Source organism: Micropterus dolomieu, linkage group LG18, assembly GCF_021292245.1.
Source record: "Micropterus dolomieu isolate WLL.071019.BEF.003 ecotype Adirondacks linkage group LG18, ASM2129224v1, whole genome shotgun sequence".
Classification (NCBI taxonomy): Eukaryota; Metazoa; Chordata; class Actinopteri; order Centrarchiformes; family Centrarchidae; genus Micropterus; species Micropterus dolomieu.
This window is the reverse complement of record NC_060167.1, coordinates 14335214-14359639: the sequence shown is the minus strand read 5'-3', so window position 1 is coordinate 14359639 and position 24426 is coordinate 14335214. Positions and strand designations below refer to the sequence as shown.

General features: G+C 42.7%; 1 protein-coding gene across 7 annotated transcripts in view; it reads left to right on the top strand.

Moving 5' to 3' along the window:
* Nucleotides 1–24426, top strand: part of cbfa2t2 (CBFA2/RUNX1 partner transcriptional co-repressor 2) — a 52738-nt gene that overhangs the window by 5567 nt on the left and 22745 nt on the right. For 3 of the 7 annotated variants that reach the window (XM_046075585.1, XM_046075582.1, XM_046075583.1), the window contains exons 2-3: nt 3752–4198; nt 9777–9898. The exons of 1 other annotated variant lie outside the window; for it this stretch is intronic. In XM_046075585.1, the coding sequence (XP_045931541.1) occupies nt 4113–4198; nt 9777–9898 (208 nt within the window). In that variant the 5' untranslated portion in view covers nt 3752–4112. The remainder of the gene's footprint in view (nt 1–3751; nt 4199–9776; nt 9899–24426) is intronic. 3 more of the 7 variants (XM_046075587.1, XM_046075586.1, XM_046075588.1) reach the window with 1 other exon arrangement.

The following is a 24426-nucleotide window of genomic DNA, read 5'->3' as shown; positions in this document are numbered from 1 at the left end:
TACACACAGTTCTTCTGTGAATTTGGGTGGCCTCAGTTGCTTCTCTCTCTTCATGTACTCCCAGACAGACCTGATAATGTTGAGATCAGGGCTCTGTGTGGGCCATACCATCATTTCCAGGACTTAAACTATTAACATTACAGCATTTTTTCCACAGTACTGTACGTTTATTCGTAATTACTTTGGATATAAATGTTGTCATGAACTTTGTCTAGTGGTTAAAAACACAAATTCAGTGACAACATATGTTTTTTGTTTGGACTCAAATTAAGATATAATGTGTAATATATAATGTACAGTATAATAATTTTGTGCAATAATTAAATGTTTAATGTTTTTTTATTTATACAAAGAATCAAATTACTACACTACAAATGTGAAAGGGGTCGTCCAAAGTGACAAACTCACAGAATTATTACACAATTCTTTAGCTTTGCTGAGCTTTTTATCTTCTTTTAGCTCATCATTTCGGTTATGGCCCACAAATGTACTGAATGATTCAGTCTCCGCGCTCTCATTAATCTCTTTCTAAGCACACAAACCCCACTGCATGCTGCCTGCCCAGTACCAAATGACATACAGACAAAATATGCAGCTAGCTAGTGAGCACAGTGGAGAGTTTAACTGATTTTTAGCTGACATTTACCTAGCGATAGAGCCAGATGTTTCACAAATGACTCAGTACAAAAAACAACAAAGAAAAGCGAAAATAAGGAATACTGGACTTGTGTTTGTTAGGAGGCCACAAATACGACTCCAAATAAATGTTAAAATTGCTGCATGTTTGCTGGATGTGTATGTAAGTGATTGTTTTCTAAAATTACAACTTCTTGAGGCAATAATCAGGTCTAAGTCTGTGTGGTTGTTGTGGAGGTTTTGTGCCCTCTAGTGGCCATAGAAATCAATTTAAGATTCAGACAGACAGGTTGTGGTTCCTTTCTCATCTCCTTTAGCAAAGGGTACACTGAGCCTTTCCACAACATGGCAGACCCACAACAATAACAAGTCCTTCACATCTTGTTTAGGAAAAGACTATGGACTTAATTTGTTTGAGTATTCGACCGCAGCCTGTGTCTCTTTAAATGTTCAAGATGAGGTGAATAAAGGTAATAGAGTGGGGAAAAATATGTTTAGTTACATGAACTTTTGACATGTTACCTTGTCACCTCATAACCTTCCACCACTGTTATACTACTATTTGTTCAGACACTTGGATGTACTATTTAGCACATGTATGGAACAACACATAAACAGCTCAACGACAATGAATCAGGGGCTCCAACGACAGTGCTTGACTTAAGCAGTGCATCTACCTAATGATGTTTAGCATTATGGCAAAGTGTTTGACCATCTGACCTCCTGTCTATACATCTGTCAGTCTGTTCCTTTGTGATGTGAGTGGCAGGTGGCCAGCCTATCTTTCACAGTACTAGGCTTTAATTTTTCTTTTTTTTTTCAAACCTTCACTGAATAGAACAACAGGATTTGTAAGGATCTCTCAAACACAAAGGAGTAGATGTCTTCTCATAGAAAACACATTTGTAGTTTGGAGTTGATGTAGTCATGTACAGTACTGAAACGTTGTTTGTCATATGGAGAATGTGACACGTGTTGTTTTCCAGTATGTTGACTTGAGATGAAGCAATAACTTTAAATGCAGATTTTTGGCTTTAAATCCGGTGTTTACATCCATACTGGATGAACAATGTGGGAGTAATAGCCCATACTAATATCCTTGTTCCCCAATATCCTCGCACTGTTGAGCAAATATGAATATATACATTCTCAAATTGCACTAAAGCTTACATAAGGACTTCAACCTCATATCCATTGTTTCATGTCAGATCCAATTGTGCTCTTTGTCAATGATGATGATTTGTGCTACTGTATATTTATAAAATGAGGCATTGTTAAAGATTGAACTACCCATCAGTATATAAAATATTTAAAATCATCTCCACCGCAACCAACAATAACATCAATGTGCATCAATAAAAATAATTCAATAATATAAAATAACATAATATTATGAAAGGGACAAGTCTACATAACATTACTGTTACTTTTGATATTGTAAATACATTTTATTCATAATACTTATATACGTTTACTTATGTCAGATTTTGAATCAAGGACTTTTACTCGTAAATCGAGTATTTTGCTGTGGGGTACTGTTGCTTTACTCAAGTAGGAGATGGGAATACCTTTTCCACCACGAAAACCTATGATTGTATTAAGTGAAAATTACCATAACTGCAAATGTGAAGGGATGTGCTCGGGTTCATGTAATGGTGTTGACAAGTTCAAAATGTTAAAGAATGTTTGTATTTCTATTAAATAAATTAAATCAAACAGTAACTACACACACACACACACACACACACACACACACACACACACACACACACACACACACACACACACACACACACACACACACACACACACACAAAAAAAAAAACAAACTCATTTATTTCAAGGTACAGAAACAGAACAAACACTTGAACACACTACAACCCCCCACTTGCTGTCCCTAAGCCCCCGGTTCAATCAGCTACATATATGCATGTCTCAACTCCCTAAAGACAGTGGACAGTTGGGTTGGCCTGCTGATTAATTTCAACCTCCCCCGCTTCGCTCTGCCTCCTCATGCTCCTGCCAGCCTCCAACCAACTCTGCATCCCTCCCCTATTCAGCAAAGGGCAACAGCTCCAGAGGTCTACCATATGGGCCAGTGTCTGAGCGGCTGACTGCCTGCCTCCCTGCAGTGTGTGTGTGTGTGTGTGAGAGAGATTCAAGCCTGCGCTGACTGTTAGCCTGCCCCACCTGTTCCTCTGTGACAACAGACCAGACCTCTCCTCTACAGGCCGTCCAGCACAGGCTGGTGGACAGATAGATCACAGACACAAAGATGAATAGATTGAGAGGGGTAAGAGAGATATGCAGATGTGACAGTAGGGATTTGAAAAGATTTCAATCAAAAGTGACAGATGAGTCGTGAGCAGCTGTAAATCACGTTATGGATTAGCACCTGCTAAGCCGTTTGAAAAGTCCCTGGAAGTGTGGTCAAAATGAGCAGAGAGTGGAGGAAGGAATTGGAATTGTGGCAAAAGACAGAAACACAGATGGACAGAACGAGAAACAGATGAGCAGACAATAATTGATTTAAAAAATATGGAATAATTTATTCTCAAAATATGAATGACAGACTGTGCAGTGAACAGACTGCTGTTGACAGACACCACGCCGTTCCCTAAACACCCGAGGACATAGGATTATAATGACTGAGAACTTGGGGGTGATAATGAGAGGTCAAACAGAAGAATAAGTCTCAGGCTTGTACACCTGTGGCCCACCTTCTGCCATCTAAACCGCCCAGTGACCATATTTAACCCCCACCATGTTCAGTTTCTCTCATTATAACTTACTGAATAATGTAAAGGTATATATGCATTAGGGATCCACACGGAGGAGAGGAGCAGGGCTGAGGGATAGAAAGATCTACATAATAGGACTATCTCTCTCTCCATCTGGTCATGTGTTTATAATCTTCCCCTCCTCCTTCATAATGCCGATCTATCTGTTTGTCTGACAGACCCAATGCCCCATCACCCTCATTAAACCCCCCCCCAAAAATGTAGCTTCTGCTAATAATGCCATGCTGTCTCTACAGCTTTATTTCGTACAATGAATACTGTGAATGTGCATCTGTGAGAATGCATGCCTGTTTGTCTCTATCTATGCATTTCAGTGTCCGTTTGTCTGAGCTGATGCGAGCACTTTGCAGCCTCAGGAGAATTAACCAGGCGTCTGCCACCTGACCCTGTTGACTCCGACCATCCTGGGCTCAGCTGATACGCGTGCCGTGTGGCCCTGACATGAGGAGGACAAAAAAAGCAGGAGGAGTGGGAGGAGGCTGACGACAGAAGGACCAGCAGGCAATGAATGATTATGATGACTAGGGCCATCTTGCTTGCCTCAGCCCCCCCACCCCCAGTAGAAACCCCGGCCTTGGCCCTGGCTCTGGCTCCCACATGGACTAGTGATCTGGCTCGGGTCGGCGTGGGTGAAGTGTCACCACCAGGCAGAGTCTGGTCTGTCTGCTGTTGGGGATGACAGAAGGAGGAGGGGGAGGAATGGAGAGGAGAGTAGGGGAGAGGAGAGGAGAGATGCACATAACGGAGGATGCAGGAGATAGGTGAGGAGGAATAAATCATAAAAAGATATTTGGTTAAGAGTGTGAAATCATAATAAGCTAACAGTGAGAATAAGAAGGAAGGCACAGGGGAGAGAAAATATAACGTTGGAAGGAGCAGACTGAAACAATGAATAAAAGGGAACAGGTTTTGTGGAGGTGTCAGGCCTTATGCAACCTACAGAGCTCACGCAGATGGCATGATGGCTGAGAAAGTAGGGTAAACAGTCCCAGCTAAAGACTTGCCCCCTCTTGACTTGGTACAGTGAAGTGAAAGAGCAAATAACTGGAGAAAACATTCCCTCACAGGGATTAAAAATCTGTCAGATCAGCCGCTGTACAGTGGAGAGGGTAAGTGAGCGGGGTTGCGAAAGGGTAAATGTGCGGGCTCATATTCACACCATCTCTTCACAGTGTTGTTGGCACTGTCAGATCACTCCAAGGCAGTGATTACTTAACCCAGCAGCAGAGGGAGGGGGGGTAGTCCCTCTTGGGGCTGAGGAGTACACGTGTAGGCAACCGGGAGAAAGACCGGCAGCTTCTCCACAGCATGGTTGATAAAAATCTGATTATAAACAGAAGAGAAACACAGGAAGGTGTCATGTCTTGCTCGCAAGGAGAAGTACATATTTCTCATTTTTCCTATATAACATATTCCTAGTCTTTTAGTGTCACAACAGAAAGCATTTGTGCGTTCTCCCAAAATAGGTGGTGCTTGAAGCTCGGTGATGTAGGTTTTGTGACACAACTAAAGTTACCTACATTTTGAACTCTTAGGTTCTCTTCGTTCCGTCAAAGGTTAGCACTCTCTAAATGGTTTGCAATTGGTCCATCAAAGTTGATCTCCAACTGAAAACATTACACAATCTTCTAGCCTCCACAAGCAAATTCACTGGTTATGGCAATTCTATCTAAACTGGTTGATTCCAGTGTGAAATTTTGCTGTTCAGCTTAATTTATACGTTATACTGTTTTTCAGCTCATTTTTTGGTCTGCAGAAACTCCTGAAGGAAATATTCAGCTATTTAGCTACTAAGTGCTGTATACTGTATACTGTATACACCTTCTTCTAGTTGCTAACTTTGTCTGTCTGCTGTTCAGTGCTGAGCAGCTAGCTTATAATGGGTTTTTATAGGTTTGCTGAAAACAGCCGCTTGCTGCACCACTATGAGAGCAGTGAGAGGGAACCAAAACATTAAAGAGGTGGTATTATGCTAATTTTCAGGTTCAAAATCTTAATTAGGGGTTGTACCAGAACGGGTTTATATGGTTTAATTTTCAAAAAACACCATATTTTTCTCATACTGCACATTGGTGCAGCTCCCCTTTTCACCGTGTGTTGTACGCTCCGCTCTTGAGCTACAGAGTGATGCATCTTACTTGTACAAAATCTTTGTTGGGAGTTGCACATGCGCAGTTCCCAGGTAAGAACTACTAGCCAATCAGAAGCAGAGAAGGGCGGGTCGTAAGAAACAAGGTAGTGTGATCCAAATCAAAGCCACTTCAGACTGAGACCGTAACCTAGCAGATGGTATAAGTTAGTCACAAGTCCACAACCACACAACATCATTGTTCCACATCTTACTATTGGGACTAAACGTTGAACTGTTGCCGGTGTTCTGACGATCTATGCTGCCTTGCCGAAAAATTCTACCATAGCGCAAATCGATAGACTCGACTCTACTCGGCCCTGCTCCGTTTTCCATTGCAGACAGTACCCAGAGATAGTACGTAGCTTGTCGTCATAGCGACGCCACACACAACTGCCGCAACGTAATGTTCAATGCGACACACCAGCTCTTAAAATATATCTACATTTAAAACGTTTCAACATTACTCAGAATGTAAAGACAGATAAGCAGTATGAAAACCTTCCAGCTGTGTTTTCCTCTGCCGTTGTTGCTGCAGCGGTCTGTGTGACGGCGGGAGCAGAGGGCTCCGTGAGCGGGCGGCTGGCCGGCCGCACACGCTCCTCCCGCGGGTTGGCACAGGCTTCCCCCGCCGCCACTTGCGGAGCTCCTCAACTCCGTTGTTACACAGATATACACAGCTGATTTCTCACCTCAAAACTTCTCAGAAGTGGATTTAGTCATGAAATTCCATACGAAAACTGTAAAACTTTCTGTTGCTGGCCTCTGTCTGGTGCACGCAATGATGATGCAGTGAATAGTGAATATTCTCTCTAACCAATCAGCAGTCTGTCCTGTTTTCATGATACATTTTAGTATCCCTCAGCTCGCTTGGAACCTCGACGGAGGTGAGTTGATACGAAAGAAAGTACCTGGAAGCAGGTCAGGTACAACATTTCTACAATGGAAAACCAAACAAAGGCGAGTCGAGCCAAAGGGCCTCCGCTCAGACTAACTTGGTTTGAGGGCGTGCCTGACCCCGCTGGCTGCTTGGCAAGCTTAATGATGCGTTTTCATTGTGACGTCACAAGTAAAGGAAGTGAAAGGCTGGACTACTGGAAATGTTTTCAAGCGGTTCAGAGTAGAGCTTTCTGTGGGAGATGGGAGCTCCCTTTGGGCTGGACTTTGGGCTTTTTCACTTTGCAAACCTGTTACATGCACAAAAAAGATATATAACTCAATAAAGGAGAGGGAAGAAGCCAAAAAGCAGAATACCACCTCTTTAAAGTTGCAGGCCGAAAAACCAAAACTTAATTTGTCCATATGAAAAAGTATACCGTTTCCCACTGTCAGCTAGACTTTTCGTATACACAGGACATCTTCTATTATCTTGGCAGAAACTTTTAATTGAAAATGGCTTAATGCTTGTAAATTAGTTTGCATGGTGAGAATTCTTAGAGATTATGGGAGAGGGTTACATCTTGTAAAAACTTTGCTACAGCTCAGTAGGTTATACGTTCAGACAGTCAGCCAGTAGGTCAGGTCAGCTGATTTGCTGTGTAACTGTCCTGCTGGTGTGATTAAAGGGGCTGTGACAAAGACGCTGAAAGGCAATCAAGGGGGGCAATGGCCAGCTGTCACACTGGGGGACCATAATGGCCACGGCAAATCCCACCACCGTCTGAGCCTGTTTCTTATTTGACTTCAGCCTCCTGCTAACTGACTAGTCATCTCTTTGTTAACCTGCCACAGAGCTGGTTGACAAGATGAGTTAGATAAGTCGTTGTCCTCACAATCAAAGGTTTAGTCATGATTGATTCATTGTATGAATAATTCACTGAATACTAAACATAAATAACACTGATTGATGGAGTTACATGTTGAAATACGCAAAGATCATGCCGAGATACATAAATATTCAAAAACAATGATAAATTAAATAAGATATGTGCCTTTACTGGAGACTTTTGATAGTTAGCTAATGCATGCACAGAAGTAATTTAAAAGTTACACATTCTGTACACTGTCCATTCATACAGCCACAATGTAACTCAAAACATCCAGGCGACCCATATAAAAAGGTTTGGTGTCCACTGTCCATTATTTCTGTGTCCGCCACCGCTGATTCTTTTCTGCATGCTTCCCAGTACCTTAACTCCGCACACTTCTACAAACTTTTGTTGCATTAAACATAGTATGTGTTTTCAGCATGTTTTCTGTTTGGTGTAAGTTGTATTCATTTTACTGTTTTTTATCCCATGTCCTAGAGGTAGTGAACTCAGGCCTTCTTGCTTTCTTGCACAAAATTGTTCAAACCCAAGCAGAGCCAAACTGGCCAATTAAAATGGCTGTTATTGATGCAATAAATTATTACAACCTTTACGAAGTGTCCTGATTGACATGGAGTATTCATTCCTCAGATATGTCTGACAGAGAATAAGCGGTCATTATAGTGTATTCGGGATATCACAGTAACATTGTCTTCTTCACTTCACTGTCTTGTATTCCTACGTTTACTGTGTGCACCTGCTGCAGACTATGTGGGTGGTTGATATGCAGAACTACAGAGTCTCCCCTTTTCATTAAGACAGGAGGCACAAGCAACCTTATTAGAAAGTTGCCAGTGACACGAGGTCACTGAGTTTACTTAAGTTTCTGTCTCTCTTTTTCCTACTTTAATTATCTAACATTTTTTCTATCTTCCTAAAGAAAATCTCATACTTTGATACCCACATTTCATCTGTGGTGTGATGCTTTCAGTACACTGCACAAGCAAGTCGATTCTTTTATTTAAAGATGTCAATGCAGGGATAGGCTACTCAAAACACGTACCTTATTTGGACACACAGTGCATTCAATATGATAACTGTATTGTTATTTTAATGACTGATCATAAAGTAACATTGTCAGCCTCTGTGTCAAAAAATTAAATATGAAAAGTAAGCATTTGTGTGAAGGAAAAATTCCTTTAAAAAGTCAAATATACTACTGTCTTGTTGAATCATTTATTGCTAATCCAATCAAATTTGAGGATGTAGATTGTAACTGTGCTTAAATAATCGCTCAAGAATAGATTATGGTAAAAAAAAAAAAAAACATTTAAACAGTAATCTGATTATGCATTGTTGCAAATGATGTATATTTTTTTGCTCCTGACACTCACACAGCAAGTGGTGACTCTTGGCTTCTGCCTCCCCAAACTGTAGCACCCCCTGATCCTCTGCTCCACATCAGAACAATTAGTGGCCCTTGGCCCCTTGCTTTACACAAAAAGGGGGGAAACCTGTGTTCCCCACACACACAGGCGGTAGCTGATGCTGCCTTGGCTCTTCCATAGCAGGAGCTGTAGGTAATGACTCCTGCCTGCCACGGTGGACCTTAATTTGTTATTGTAGCAGAGCAGCTGTGCAGCATGCTGCAGAGAGCAGGTGGCAGCCTGGCAGGAGTGGAGGATGGGGGGCTGGGCTGGAGGGGGAGGACAGGAGCCTGTGGCATATGTGTGCGGCTGTGGGGGGTGGGGGTGAAAAGATGATTGTGCGTGTATGTAATGGGGGAGCTATAGCTCATGACCTTCTAAGCCAGCATCCAAATATTATGCTTGTATAGAAGAAATAACACGTGAGACTCTGGATGGATTCCAGATCAGCCTGACTGTGTAGGCTCTTGTGTGTGGAGAGTTCTGGCTAGTATTACCAAGCTCAACAGATGACACCGATTATTCAACTTTTGCTTTTTGCATGGTCATATTGTTCAAATTGCAAGACTAATTCATCCCTTAGGCCTGCATATTATCAAATACAATCCATCATTTTTAGTTTCACCAGGCTCTCCCTATACCCTTGCTTGTTTCAATGACAATTTGTGGAGGCATCCCAGGCTATAGGTTCAGGCTATGAAAAAAAACAACAAAATCAATACACCAACAAGTAGAGGTCATAAACGACTTTGCTCAAGGCAAGGGATGTGTGTCTCCTGTGAGGATTATGCGAGCTGAGCTCTGGTGTCCCCTTGTTGCTTCTCGGAGTTAATCATTGCTGAGACACAGTTTCCCTGCTGTAACCGACCGCGCTTTCTGGTAAAATGCTCACAATTAGTACCGCCCACACAAAATATCCTGTGTTGCGTGTAGAGAATAGATACGTGTTTCTCGGTGGTAAAGCGATCGTCTCCTGCAGATTTCGTTTCATTCTATTTAATTCAGAAGTGTTTTTAAAAGTATTTTAATCCCATAGGAACCCCGCTGAAGAGGACCTGAAGGAGTTTAAAAGACTGATCCTATCAGTCATCATTCTGCCAAGGAGAAGAAAACTCAAAACTCCGAGCAGCATGGTCGGAATGCCGAGTGCTTTAAACTGTAAGTAGACTCTAAGTGTTGCTTAACATGCTAAGCAAAATCAGGCATCACCGTTGAGTTACTTTTACCTGACAGCATTTATCCACAGGTGTGTTCATTTGCACCTGCACGTCATGATACACTATGCTGAGTCATAACAAATGTCCCGTGATATGTCCTTGATCTCGTTTTTGTGTTTTACTTAATTAAGGACCAGAATCTCATCTGAAGGGCTGCCCCTGCCTCCTAATGAAAATATAGCAGAGTTTTTATCTAGGCTCCATAATAAGGACAGATAAAACACTTCTCCACTCTTATTACCTTCTGATTCTTCCCCCCGAGCAGTCTAGTCATAAGAGAAGATCTTTGAATGCGTTACTTCAGATCCCATCAAATCATTATAATGACCGAACAAAAACTCCATCATCCCTTTGTCTGCTGAGATCGTATGGTCATTAGGATCCATTAAAGAGTGAGAATAAACTATGCATAACATACTCTACTCTATTGGATGCATTATCCCTTATATCGCCCCCACAAGACAGCTATTATGCTCCCATTTGATTGAATAGCAGCTTTCGAGTCTATGTGTCTTTTCAGTCGAGGATTTGGAACCCTTAATCCACCAGCCAACGATTTTTTCTCCCTCTCTCTCTTTCTCTTTCCACCATCTGGAGTTTACAGCTTTTTAAGACAAAAACACCAGGCTGGAGCTGCTGCTTGATGCCAGAAGGAGTTTTTTTTCCCTTTTTGTCTGCGGTTTCTGCCTGCTTTACATCAGGGGTCAGTAGTACAGTCCTGCGATGCAAGTGGGGTCAGCAGGGCCCCAGGGCATGACTGTAGACCCCCATGTGTCTCCCCCCAGGACCCCGATTGGTCCCCTTTTCACCACAGTGAAACAAATAACTGCATGATACTGACCGTGATATTGTAGTGATGATGTTAATGATGATGGCGTTACAGTGGCCACCAGGGAGCAGCAGAGTGTATAGTGTAATATAAAACCATAAACATGGTTTGAAAGCAATTCCTGCTGTTTGGAAAAAAATTGGTTCCAGCTATAACCCCCAAAAGATAACAACAATATGTGTATTCTTCTGTTTTAAAATTGTTGTCAGAGATGGGCAGTATACTCCTATTTGAAATACGTATTTCAATTACTTTTATGTATTTTTATCGTTGGTGTTTGACAGAGCTGAAAAATTTAAATGTATATTTGTAATAAGATACTTTAGAGTGGAGTCATTTTATACTTTCAAAATACTTTCTACGTGATTCAAAAACATAAAATACAAGACTAGGTCAAAACCTGGCTGATCAAGCTCCTTTTTGCTGGACGTAAGACAACCCTCCCCTCTTCAGCTCCGTTTGAGGGACTGTTCTCATCTGCAGGAATAATATTCCATCCACACAGGAGCCAGCTAACGCCAGAAATATTTGAAAAGTTAGTTGTTAACCAAATTGGCTGCTTCCAGCAGTTTTGTTGTTGTTGCTTTTACAATTTTGCTTGTTACAGTAGCATTCAACTCCATTTTCTTCCCTCCCTCTGGTAGGATTCAAACTCTCACCAGAGCGTTGTGTACATTATAGAAATCAGAATGGTCTGCAGTTTTGGACAAATTCAGAATGCCTAATGTCCCACATGTGTTTTCCTGTATTTTATCTTGATACATTTTCTGGCACCAATATTTTGTTTTATTTTGATATATTTATTTGAGGGACATTTTGCTGTGTCTTTGCCCATCTCTGATTGTTGTTAAGTTGGAGTAATTTAATGTTGTGTGGAAAGCTAAATAGCCCTTTGGGAAGCAGGGATGCTGTGTGTACACTGGGAGAAAATGTGTTAAAGAGCATGTAGGCTCAACATTGCTCACACTAGTCAATCATTTCCATTCTCCCTTGATTCAATTAGCTCTACGAGAAAACATGTGGATAATTTGGAACCCCCGATAATTTTCCCTTTTGCCTTCTTTTCTTTGGGGTGGGTTACAGAGTCAGATTCCAATCCTCTGACATTAAAAGGGGAAATAAACGACAAAGGGGCCCTGCAGGTTTGCATTAGAGACCTAATTGGTTTTGGCTTGAGTGGGCTGTTAGCGTTGCCAGACGTGGGCCCTTTGTATTTTGCCATGTGGGAGAATTTGCCTGTGCTGGAGGTAGAGTGAGGTGCCTGCAGATCTTCTCTGAGTCACCCATGCACCATTTCTTGTCTTTGTGGGCTGTTGCTATGTGTGTGCGTGTGAATGTGTTTATATGCACAATAAGTGTAGTTCCAGGTACGTATATACAAAAATGTGTGCAAATGTGTGTTGAATTGCATGTTTTTGTCTGTGCACTGCTTACGCTTGTTTCTGTGTGTTGCTATGTGTCATGCATGTCGTTGGCTGTGTTTTTGTAATATGCGTGTGCTTGGGTATGTGTTTTTGTGTTTCAGGCTTTGGGCCCAGTATCCTTCTCACTCCCTCTGGTCTTTGCGTGGGTCTTTTCCAACAGCACTACCACCTGTTAGTGTTTTACTCGGGCCCCAGGGCTACAATGACTGCAGAACCTTCCAGATTTGCTCATCAAGCCCATCAGATTGGCTCCCTTACCTCAAATCTGGCTCCCATTTCCTATCGCAGGACCAATCTGAGCTTGATTCCCCGGTGCAGTTTAGCTGAGTCAAGATGGTGTGCAGTTGAACTAGTTTGAGCTGAGTTTGATTAATGACTCATGAGCGACAACATTTTATTCAGTATGCTGCAATGCTGGATCACAGTTAAGTGTGGTTTTAGTGTGAAAAGATGTTTAAAGACTGAATTTATGCGGTCACAGTGCCCCCACGTGTGTGAACCACAACAAAGAATCTGGCATCTTCTGTTTGAGCAATAATATGAGATCAAATGACAATTTAAACAGACTCTAATTGCATGTGTCACATATCTACTGTTAAGGATCACTTGCTGTGAAACTTGGAGTCTAATATTTAAATGAACCCTAATTGTAATGAAGCGTTTACTACCCAATGACAGAAAACAAAAATATATCATCTCTGCATCTTATTATCAAGTTCGCTTGTGTTAAATCCCAAACCACTGCAAACAGGATCATCTGTCTTTTCAAACAGATAGGATTTGTCATGTTCCGTGTTTCGTGAGACCTCTGAGCTTTCTGTCCCATTGTCTGTTACTAATTCAGTACACTATGTTCGCCTGTCTATTACTTCAGACAGTGTGGCAACCTGGAGCAAAGCTTGGAGGGAAAAAAAAGAGAAATAGACAAGTGACCAAACAGTGAGAGAAGGAGAGTAGAAAGGGATTAACTGTCAGGGAGAATGTGAGGCTAATTGAAGCCAGTTTTGCACAGCTGTTTCTTGTTGCTGTGCGGCACTGCACGGAGCGGCTGGGAGGATAGGATCCAGATGTGATCTTGCGCCGAGGATCACCCGCCAATAACAATCCTCAGAAATACCAGCCGTACAGGAGACGAGGGCTATTAGAGTGTCTGTGCTCGCCCACCTCCTGACAAAACATCACTTCTCCGGCTCCAAAAGATAAGCAAGCCCTCTGCTTTTTACTCTTGATTGCAGCTCTCAGCTCGGCTCCTGAGCGTTGTTAACACTGTCATCTTGTTATACTGCCAGCCACTGCCATGACCTCTGTATTCAGGTGTCACTAGGTAGCGTAAACATCGCTTTGACACATTTGACTATTCCAAAAAGACGGCTCGCAGGGTGTGAAAGCGGTTTTGCATATTTATCATGTGGCTTTTCGAAACGTTCAACCAAAAGGGATTAAAGCTTCTTTTGTACGCTCTTCTGTGTTTCATTTAAATCATCATGGAGAAGAAAAAAAAAACATTTATCCTTTATCAGGATGGCGGCATGCATGTCCCAGGATTGTGCGCAAGCATTTATTCGGTCCTCTACTTTAAGTGGAGGGACATTGGCTGGAAACAAAAGGGCCCAGTCACTTCAGAGTAAATCGGAGTGGTCAGGCAAAAAAAAAAGCATGTGAAAGGAACTTATCACCACATTATGCTTTTTTAATGCCCCGTCTCTCTCTTTTCCCACTCCTCATGCCTTTCACTCCCACTTCCATCATTTCCCACTTGACTCAGACAAAGAGGAGTTAGCATTGGTTCCCCCTTTTCTCCACACCTTCCAGAGTTACCCCAGTACTTCTTTCTCACCTCCTGTTCCTGTCTGACGTTCGGCCTCCCTCCATCCATCCATCTTTGTTTCTTCTTCTTCTTCCCTCTTTCTGCCCCCATTCCTTTTCCATCTCGATTTATCCGTCTTTATTCCTCTCTTCATCCCCGCTCGTCTTGGCCACCATGCACCATGTCATCGCTCAGAGGAAGACTCAAGTCTCAGTTCATGGTTTGACAAGATATTGGCAGTATTCACATTTTAAACCCGTATTTTTTTTCCTCTCCCCATTTGCTGTTTCCCCTACTTTTTCTAGAATGTGTCAAAAGATGTCTATACCTCAGTCTGTTGAGGGAATTGATGTTCTATTGAATTATCAGATGAAACACATGTAATGCTTATGTAAAGCATATGCGACAAGCATATCCAGCAAAGTCGCTGACCCAGATAATGACTGCTTCACATCCTGACAGATAACGCTGAAGATGATGTGTGGCCTTGGCCTAGTCTAACTTTATCACGCACGCACGCACGCGCGCGCACACACACACACACACACACACACACACACACACACACACACACACACACACACACACACACACACACACACACACACACACACACACAGTGAATGTAACAGCCTAAGCCAATATCACTCCCAAGCTCCTCTCCCCACGTGTCACTTGTGAGTTTTATGACTTTTGTCAAGTTCACCTCATCTGTCCCTTCTCTGATTTCACTCCTGCTGGGCCTTGTGCTGTCAGAGAACAGGACCCGCTTGCTTGCTGCACACATAAACTTTATAGACTTGCACTCTGTTTGCTCTTGCTCCCAGGCTGGAATGTGTTCTGGGTGCTGTTGTTTATGTGTCTTGTCCTCAGCTGGTGTCTCTGCTTGTTGTCTTTGCTTGTTTGTCCTAGCAGAGTACTGTAGCGAGATGTCATACCCGTGGTTGTTCTGCAACAACAAAGCAGGTGCTGCCACAGTCACCTGCTGCTCTGTTAGGAGATATTTGGTCCCCAAAACAACTGGGAAGGCAGGAGGAGGTTCAGTTTGGTTTGCTGTGTCTTGAAATGAAAAAAGAACCAAAACAAGTAAACCTGTACATACACCCCCTCTCTACTGCACGCACACACACACACACACACAAATAGAGGATTGTATTGCAACATTGACAAGCCCAAACATCCCTGAGGCTTAACCTTGGGAAATGCCAACACATGCCTCTGAGTGTGTGTGTGCGTGTGTGTGTGCGTGTGTGCGTGTGTGTGTGCGTGTGTGTGTGTGTGTGTGTGTGTGTGTGTGTGTGTGTGTGAGCAAATCCAGCCGTTATATTTCCTCAACTTTAATTGAGCCCTTCAGAAATCCCCAAAACTATTACACGCACACACGAACACACGCTGAGAGTAAAGCCTGGAGGCTCTATCTCTGCCTGGCCAGGTGTTCCCGGCCCTGCTGCCAGATGAACCACCTGCAGATCACAGGTGTGGCCATCGCCAGGGAAGAGAACAACACAGCTGCCCCTGCAGCCTCAGGGAGAGAAAAAGAGAGATGGAAGTTTTATATAGAATCAACTGCTGGTAACAGGAAACTACACACACACAAATGCATCACGCATAAACACACAGTATCAGTAACAACTCTATTTCTTTTTGGAGTATGAATTCGACAGGTGGAGAGGAGTCTCAATTCTTACACATTGTACCTTTTTAAAGACAAACTGTTCTCCCTACTAATTACTTACTGATTATTATAATGATTAAATCATGCCTTTTTATATCTAAACACTGGGGCAAAATGTTCATTAGATGACACCCTAGACAAAGATTTGTGTTAAGTTATAAATAGTGTAACTGACAAATGTTTTGGACCATTATTAATTCCCTATTTAAAAAAAAACATGGCAAATCTTTTACTGGCCAGCTGTGAACAATATACAGTATTGTTACTAAAATAAAGGAGAATGTCCAGTGTAGTTACTCACTGTGTGTGTAACGTCTGTGTGTGGGCCTGTCCGAGCACTCCTTCAACACAGCTTCTCCCAAACATGGAGTTGTTTATGAGAACTATTCATGTTTATGTGCCGACAATTGGGTGAGGCTGGCAACGCGGAGCAAGTTCTGATCCGTGGTATCATTTTCTAATTAGTGAAATTGCTGCATTTAAGGATTTTAACTGTGAGTGCCATAGATGGATATCCCTGACAGCGTATCTGGTACATAAGTTAAACAAGAGAGCGTCTGGAGAGACTTTGGAAAGTGCGTAATTGTTGAATATCGTTTAAGCGGAGTTATTGGTGAGAAGGGTTTGGCGTCTGGCTACGCACTTGGCTTCCCTGTGTGGAAACTTCTGGAAGATGCAGCCAAGTGAGCGTGAGACCCACCGCTCATAAATTTTAAGCACACATGCAGCCACGCTCATTCTGCCTCTCCCATACCAACACACAAACACTCACTCGCTCACTTTCCCTCTCACCCAGAAACATGCATGCACTCCCCCCTATAACCACGCTTCTTATATTTGCTCATCTGTATTTGTCTCTGTGTAGTATTTACACTTATAAACACACTTGCTGCACCCGAAGAGCAGCCGTGTCTCCCCTCTGTGCGCTGAGTGTAATAGGAGATCTGAGGGTTTTCCGTGGGTGAGTAGGCGGGTCAGACCTTACTTAAACTAATGGCTCCCAGCAGTGTTGAATAGCCAGACACACTGGAGCCGAGGCCCGAGGTTTTGGAATGCCACTGCCGGCTCAATGCCTGCCTTTCATCGGCACCGAGTAAAGGAGAAAAAGGGAGAGAGAGAAAATGAGAGAACGGAGGGGGAGGAGGAGGAGAGAGAGGAAAATACAGAACCCATTTGTTTTGGGTGATATGAGGATGCCTGAAAAGGAGGGCACAATAGTCGTGGAATGGCAGGACGGGGGGCGTCGGTGGACTGTGGGGAAAGAGGGGAGGGGAGAGGCGTGTTTGGGCTAGTGGGATGTCAGGAGGGGATAAAATACCAGTCATGGGTTGTTTTGTGTCAGAGCCCTGTGGGAGCCCCCTTACCAGCCACCAATTTGTTGTTAATGTATGTAGGATGAGCTCTGAATGAGTCTTGAGGGAATCAGTATAGTTTTGAACTGAGGCCATGTCCAAACTAATACAGATAGTTTAAGTGTTTTTCCTTCTTTATGGCCTTTCAGCCGAACTACATAAGCAGTGCTGACCTACAAAAACTTAAAAAAGTACTTTGCCTGTCTGTGACCAGATTTTGGTTTTTGACTACTTGTGGCGCTATCATGCAATGTTTTGCCCGCTTCGTTTCTATCTCATACTCTACTAGCATGCACATGCGAATGTAGGACATACAATTGGTGACAGTGATGTAGCATTGTACTAGGAAAAGGCACGAAGAAGACAACTGCTAGCCAACGATGAAGTATTATATAATATGCAAAAGCATGGCTTGGGAAATGTTTTACCTACACTTTGCATCGACTCCAACCTTACTGTCCTCAGAAGCAGCTGTCCTAACAAACTAATATTAGAAATTAAGCAGCAGAGAAAGAAAAGCCGGCATGTCCATGGTGCATCTTTCAGAGACGATGGTGACTGATATTATAGGTTTGTCGTTTGTCGGAAGGATACTTGTTCCTTGAAGTGGATGTAAAAAAAATAAAAAATAAAAGTGCTTCAAAAACTGTAGTGTGGATATCCCTTAAGTGGCAAACATTCTGTTGTCTCCAACCATGTCTCTGTTTATTTTAGTGTTTGATGATTACAAGGCCATAAATAGTGATTTCATTTAGTGTCATATATGCTATTTGCTAACCAAGGCAGACCTTTTAAAGTTGTCCAGGCATCTGACCACAGATGCAAATATCTACACCTGATGATTGGCTATTTTGAACCACATACTAAGTGCAACAGAAAGGGGCACAGAATAAGAAACATTGCCCTGAAAACTAAGCCTATGTCATTGGGCATGTTTGTGAAATGGTTTATCCATTCAGACATGGTGCTCACCAGAACCATTTTGTGTATCTACCATTTCAAGGTTCACTGTGGACATTTAGACCTCTAGTAGCACTATGGAGCTGTTCCCCGTTTTGTTAATTTCGTATGTATGCGCGTGACTATGCACATGCATGTGTGCACACACGCAGGTACCCAATACACATTTTTACAATGGTGTCACACTGTTCCACTGATCAACAGGTGGCGGTAACACGCTAAGATATGCAGAGATATGCTAGCAGAGGCAAGGGAGAAGATGACCACAAGCTGGTAAACGTGGATGTACGTGGATGTAAATAATGCTGGATACTTAAAAAAATTGGCCTTGCAAATATTTAATAAGGAAGGAAATGCCCTTGACACATTTGTTAGACCTCGAAGATATACACAATGAGTTTTGATGAATAAAACTAACTAAAAATATCTTTTGTTTGTTTAAAAGAAACCTCCACAGGGCCTCTTTAACTAAAAATTTCTTTGGGGGGGTTGCAAGTTAGCTCACCTGGTAGAGAATGTGCACCATATACCGTATAAGGCTGAGTCCTCACCGGACATGGACAGCTGTTGACCCCGTGGACCCGGACTACTTTTGTTTATACTACTTTCTTGAGTCAGCTTGGCAGACACGTTCCACACATGTACAGCAGATCGATTGGTGCCCTGGTAGCTCTCATCGTCGTTGTTTGTTACTGCGCGCACCTGTCTGTGCCAAGTACGTGCGGTAACAAACAACGGGAGGCATGCGGACGTCCGCACAGATCCTACGTCTGATGATGATTTTTTTCGTCACGCGGACCCTCGCGGACCCCCACATACTCGCGGATGTGGAAAGTATTTATTTGTCAGTAAGAATCCTTGCATTAGAGTCCAGCCCCCGGCCCTTTGCTGCATGTCATCCACTCACACTCTTCCCCATTTCCTGTCTCTCCTCAACTGTTCCTATCAAATAAAGGCAAAAGCCAAAAAAAAGATCTTTAAAAATAAGTGTGTGTTTGGGTGGGAGGGTGATGTTCTGGGAACCTTGTCCTTCTCCTCGCCGTCCTCCAATACCACTCTGTTGGTTCACTGTCCAGAGCCAACACATACCATAAAATCTGTTTATATGACCTATCATTTATCTGACCCTACAGACAGGGAGAAAATAGCCCTCACTTTAGCCTTGATTACTGCCGAGAAGCATCTTACTTGATCTCTTTTGTTTATTTATTTTTTTTTTTTTTTACAGTAAATGGTCCTCCAGACATACATGGACCTGGAAAATGACGTGTCCCTATTAGATAAATGTGCTGTAGAAGATGTAATGGAAAATGTGGCCATGGGAGATCAGACAGGGAAATCTACGGCTGCATCAGATTAGCGAACATCGGGAGTCTGAACAGTGATGGGGAAAGAGGGGAAGGAGAGGGTGGGGAGCATTGCTGGTAAAATGGTTGGAGAGAAGGGGGGCAGCAATGATGAAGCTTAGTGGGGGAAAAAATAGCAACAACGTGAATAATTAGCCAAAACTAACATTTTGTCTCTGATAGCCAGAAAGAGAGAAGGTTAGAGAAGAGAAAGACATAGAAAGAGAGACATTTCTTTGCTGTCCGATACTACTGATTCTAGTCTCCTCTTACTGGGAGCCGTTTAGCTCATTCAGTAATCTGATTGGTTGTTTAACCTAGAAAAACATTGATTTAAACGGTTTAGTGTGGTTTCTTGTTATTTTCACCTATATATTTTTTGTCATCTTCCACAAGCTAAAGACGACAGGCTGAAAATGCCAATTAGTGCCAGTTAAAACCTTTAATCACACTATCGCTGTTGAGATGTGAAAACCCTAGCTTGTTTGTTTTGGTTGACGGTTGCAGGGAATATATCATCTGGCCGTCATTTCTCTTTTGTGGTATTTTCAACTATATCACAAAACATAAGTCATCGTGAGGCTATACAAATCGAGTCTGCATTTATTTGCGCTAGTTCTCTGAGCTTGGCGTGTCAGGGCCCCATGGAGATATCCTGGCTAGTGAAGTTGAGGTCGGTGGTAGTCTGGCCAGAATTGTTCTGGCTCACTTTCCACACTGTGTGACGATGGACAAGCTTGAAAACTGATACGGCCACACATGCACACAAAATCTCACAAAAATGGACTTAACACAGTGTGGAGTGGGAAAGCTTCTGACTGTAGGAAGCTGTGGCTGGGAAAAGAATACAAAGTGGCATGCATAGGTTTTTTTTTTTAATTTATGAAAATCTCTGTCATCATTTCACACTGATTTGGCAGCAACTCTCCCAGTGAAATCCCACCACCCTGATTACCATTTCAAACTCCTTTGTGAGTGCTGAGAACAAAATGCTCTCACCATGTGTGAGTTGTATTGCCTTGCACAGTGTGTCTTCGACGCAGAGTTTCTGGCACTGATGCGGCCAGTTGCCTGAAAGACCTTGTTTCATCAAAGGTCATCTCTTTTTGTCTTGATGTTAGCTACACTAGAAGGCGCTGATGAAAATATTATAGGTATGTAAGTATATAGATATATAGGCATCAATTGGGATGTTTAATGCATGATCAGGATAATGGGTCTGCAGTTCAATGGGGCTGAGGTCAGATTGTGAAAACTTGATTGTCCAATTGTCAGTGGCAATTCACTGGACAATTGGCATAGAAAATCTGCATCTCTGTGGTCATCTGGAAATGCTTCATGTTTCCCCCAAAAATTATTTGCATGCACATTTAGCATACTACAAACCTTGTTGGTGCACCTTTTTATCATTGTGCTAGTTTGTGGCTTTCCTTTGCTGTTGTGATTCACGTTCTAGAGTTGTACAGTCCTGCCTCAAATGAGTATAAACCACCTATCTAGTGTATTTACCTTAGATATGCCTTTAAATTGGTATTTTGTCTTCTTTACCTGTTGAAACATTCCTGTATCAGTAGAGCCCCTTGTTGTTGCTTTGCTGTATTGCGATTGGATAGCATAGCTTTCACACAAACAGAGTTAATTAGCTTTTTAGTAAAATAGCAGTTAGCCATTAGACCACATTTACAAATGCAGTCTCCCATTCTGAGCACACACATCACTTCTGTATGCTATTCATGCAACCATTGGCAGGCTGCATCGGTGTCTATTGTCATGATAATGGTACCTTAGAAAACACTGTCACTAGAGGCTTTTTTTGAGTATCCTCAAAAAAGCAATGCAAATGCATGTAAATGGAGGCATATACACACAATATGTTGAACTTTTTTACTTCTTCATTTCAAACTTTCTGCGAGTTTAAATACATAAACACACATGATTCCTTTCTCGTGGAGTCAATCACCAACTCTTACAATCCCACGTTCCCTCTTTCCCTCCTTCTCCTCCTTTCATTTTCCCCCCTGTCCTCTCTAAAAAAATGCTGTTTACTTTTTCTAAAAGTGGAAGTTTGGCGAGGGACCGTGTGAACAGAAACAGATGCTGCATATTCTTTTGCTCTGTCGCTCTTTATCTCACACACACACACACAATGGCAAACAGCTGCATGAAGCTTGAGCAGCTATAGTAACAGGAAGCCATACAGTATGCATACATACAGCAAGCTGACTTTCTATTACAAAAGATGATAGGTATAGCAAAGTATAGTTAACTGTCCTTGTTTGGGACCCTTTTGGAAGAAGCAGTGCTCAGACTTCTACAAGAGACTTTTGAACATGTAAAGTGGTTGTAAGCAGGGTGCAATTTGTGTAAAAAAACAGAGAGGGGGTGAACTGTGGATTGATTGCAAAGTTTAAAAAAGTTTTCTCCCACTGTGTTATGCCGAATTTTGCATGCCTGCCGAGAATTGCATGCACTTCCAAACAGTGCTTTAAAACGCTACAATATTGTTTGTGGGGCTCATCAATGGTGATAAACGATTCAAAGTATATATGTCATGAACGTTTAGAGTCGTTTAGAGTTGTTAATATTTTATTACAGTTAGTAGAAGCAGCATTCCTTGAGATTTAGCAAATGACTGACGTTGCGGGGCAGTTGGTCTGGCCGGACTGGCAGTTCAGTGGTGCGCGCGGTGATTAGCCGATAGGCACCTGTTGGTTAACTGCAGGTGTGTTATGCTTTTGTCCTCCACGTGAAGAGCTGGCACACTGCGTGTCATGTGGCTGTCCTGCCACAATTGCTTTATCCATCAAGAGAGCCCGGGGTCAGGGCGGCGTCTGGCCGCAGCATTGCAGGTGGCGACCGCTGTTAGGAGGAGAGCCCCATGTAACATTAGGGGTAGGCTAACTTAGTTGGGGAGACCCAGGTAGGGATCGGCTGTGTAGTTGGTGGGATTTGAACATGTTTTCTATTGTTTTGTACACATACATGTGTACAAAACAATATGAATGCAATAACTGTATAGGATCGGAAGTACCTCGTTGATGATCACACATGGAAAGATGTTGCTACTTGTGTGCTACTTGTAAATCCAATATTTTTTTCTTTATCTTTATTGATCTCTTAAAATGACTTCTGATATATAATTCACCCCCTCACAATAGCTACTTTTACATGGACCTAAATAGTCCACTAATAATCCGATAGCCCAATCAGAATAAAAATGCCTCATGTAACCAGATGTTTCACAGCCCACAGTTTAAAAGGGTAAGCAGAGATTCAGATGGAAAACAGCCCTGCATAGAAACTTTTCAGAGCTTCAAGAAACAGTGAAACAATGAAATACTATCCAGCAAGTCCAGTTGGAGAACAGATTAATGCATATAAGGCTTAGCAGACAACAAAATACAGCACAGTTGTTTGTAAGGCTCCGCTGCGACCAACTTCAGCCCTCTCATTCATTCAAATGGATCCAGTCTAGCTACATATTTCATTGGACATTGGACATTGGACAAACCTGCTGCACTGACAGACTGACACAGTTTAAATGAATGAGGGGCCTGCGTTTTTTCAAATTGTATTAGCTGATTATGTGATTAGTCTTTGGGGTAATCAATTTAAAAAAAAAAACGACCTTTCCTGTATCCTGATTTAGCCTGAACAATTAAAAAATCATTCATTACACCTGGGTTTTAATCTAAATCTTCCAGTAGCCTTTGTCCATCAGTGGTGTCAGTTGCAGCTCAACGCCTACTATGTGCAACAGTAGCATGTGGGTTACAGTATTGAGCTTCGGATGCAAGGCCTTCCTCATTTCTCCATCTTTCCGCCCCCTCCCTCTCTCCCTCTCTAACACCACCTGGCCATGCCTCTGAGCCTGCTGGCTGACCAGATGCACCCTGAATAAAGCAGGCCTAAAAGGAGAGAGGAGGGGACGTAGAGGTTATTATGGGTGATCGTTCAGTCAAATCCAATTTTTGACAGCCTATAGAAATATAATAAACCCCAACAAGCCTTTTTGTGATTGCTTACAAACAATTAGAGATCACTTTAGTGTGGACTTTTTTACCCGCGTTCCTTAAGCGCAAGAACAAAATCAAACCCATTTTGATAGGATTACACCTTAAGTTATTCAGCGGTGTTCCGAAGTGTGCATTCAATTGTGCATGACGGCACAGAGAAGGGGCAGCGCCTTCTCTTAATGAACTGTTTGTGTTTATCCGACAGCATTTACTTGTTTGTTTACACAGCCAAGTGCTTCTGGAGTCTCACGTTGATCATGTTCTCTCAATTGTCAGTTGTCTAATTAAAAACAGATTAATGTCTTATTTACCCCAGGCTTAGAATGAATATAGTACCATCCTCTGTACTTTCTTGAAGTAGGCCTAAGCTGGTGACGGGAATAATAGGCAGGAGTGAATAAAGCACGCGGGCTGCCCAATCTCAGCCAGGCTCCATTATCTTAACCTGCATTGTCACTACAGCAGCACTTGTGTGAGAGGCATAAATCAGATAGTGATTTAAGTTTAACTCAGTGAAGATGGAGCGCACAGGATAAGAGAGTAGAGGAGGACAGAAGAATAACTCATTCATGCTCCTCAAGTGTCCCCCAATGGGTTGGCTGGCAAGGCAGGGCTGAGCGAGCCGCATTAAGAAGCTGAGACAAAAGAGGGCATCAATGAAAGAGCCTGGAGGAGGGGGGATAGTTAGTATAAAAACATTTAAAAGGGAGATCCCCTCTTCTCTTGAAGGGGTAAGGGGGAGGGTAGTAGGGAGTGGGGTTGCAAAGGACCCCCTCCTCACACACACACACACACACAGATGCACACACACTTTTGTCTCCCTTGGCACAGCCTCTTGTTTAGCCTTTAGGTGCCAAAGCAATTAGTTATGTTAATTGCAGGGGCCATTGCCGGTGAATGCAGGTTGAATAGAGCCAGTCAGCAGTGGATGATTGGCCAGGATCCATGGGGGAATGGGTGGGGGGAGTGGGAGTTATGACGTCTCCCGGAGCACCCGGCCCATGAAAACAGAGGAGAAGACAGTGTGTGGGAAAACAGGGGAGGAGCTAGAACTGAAAGA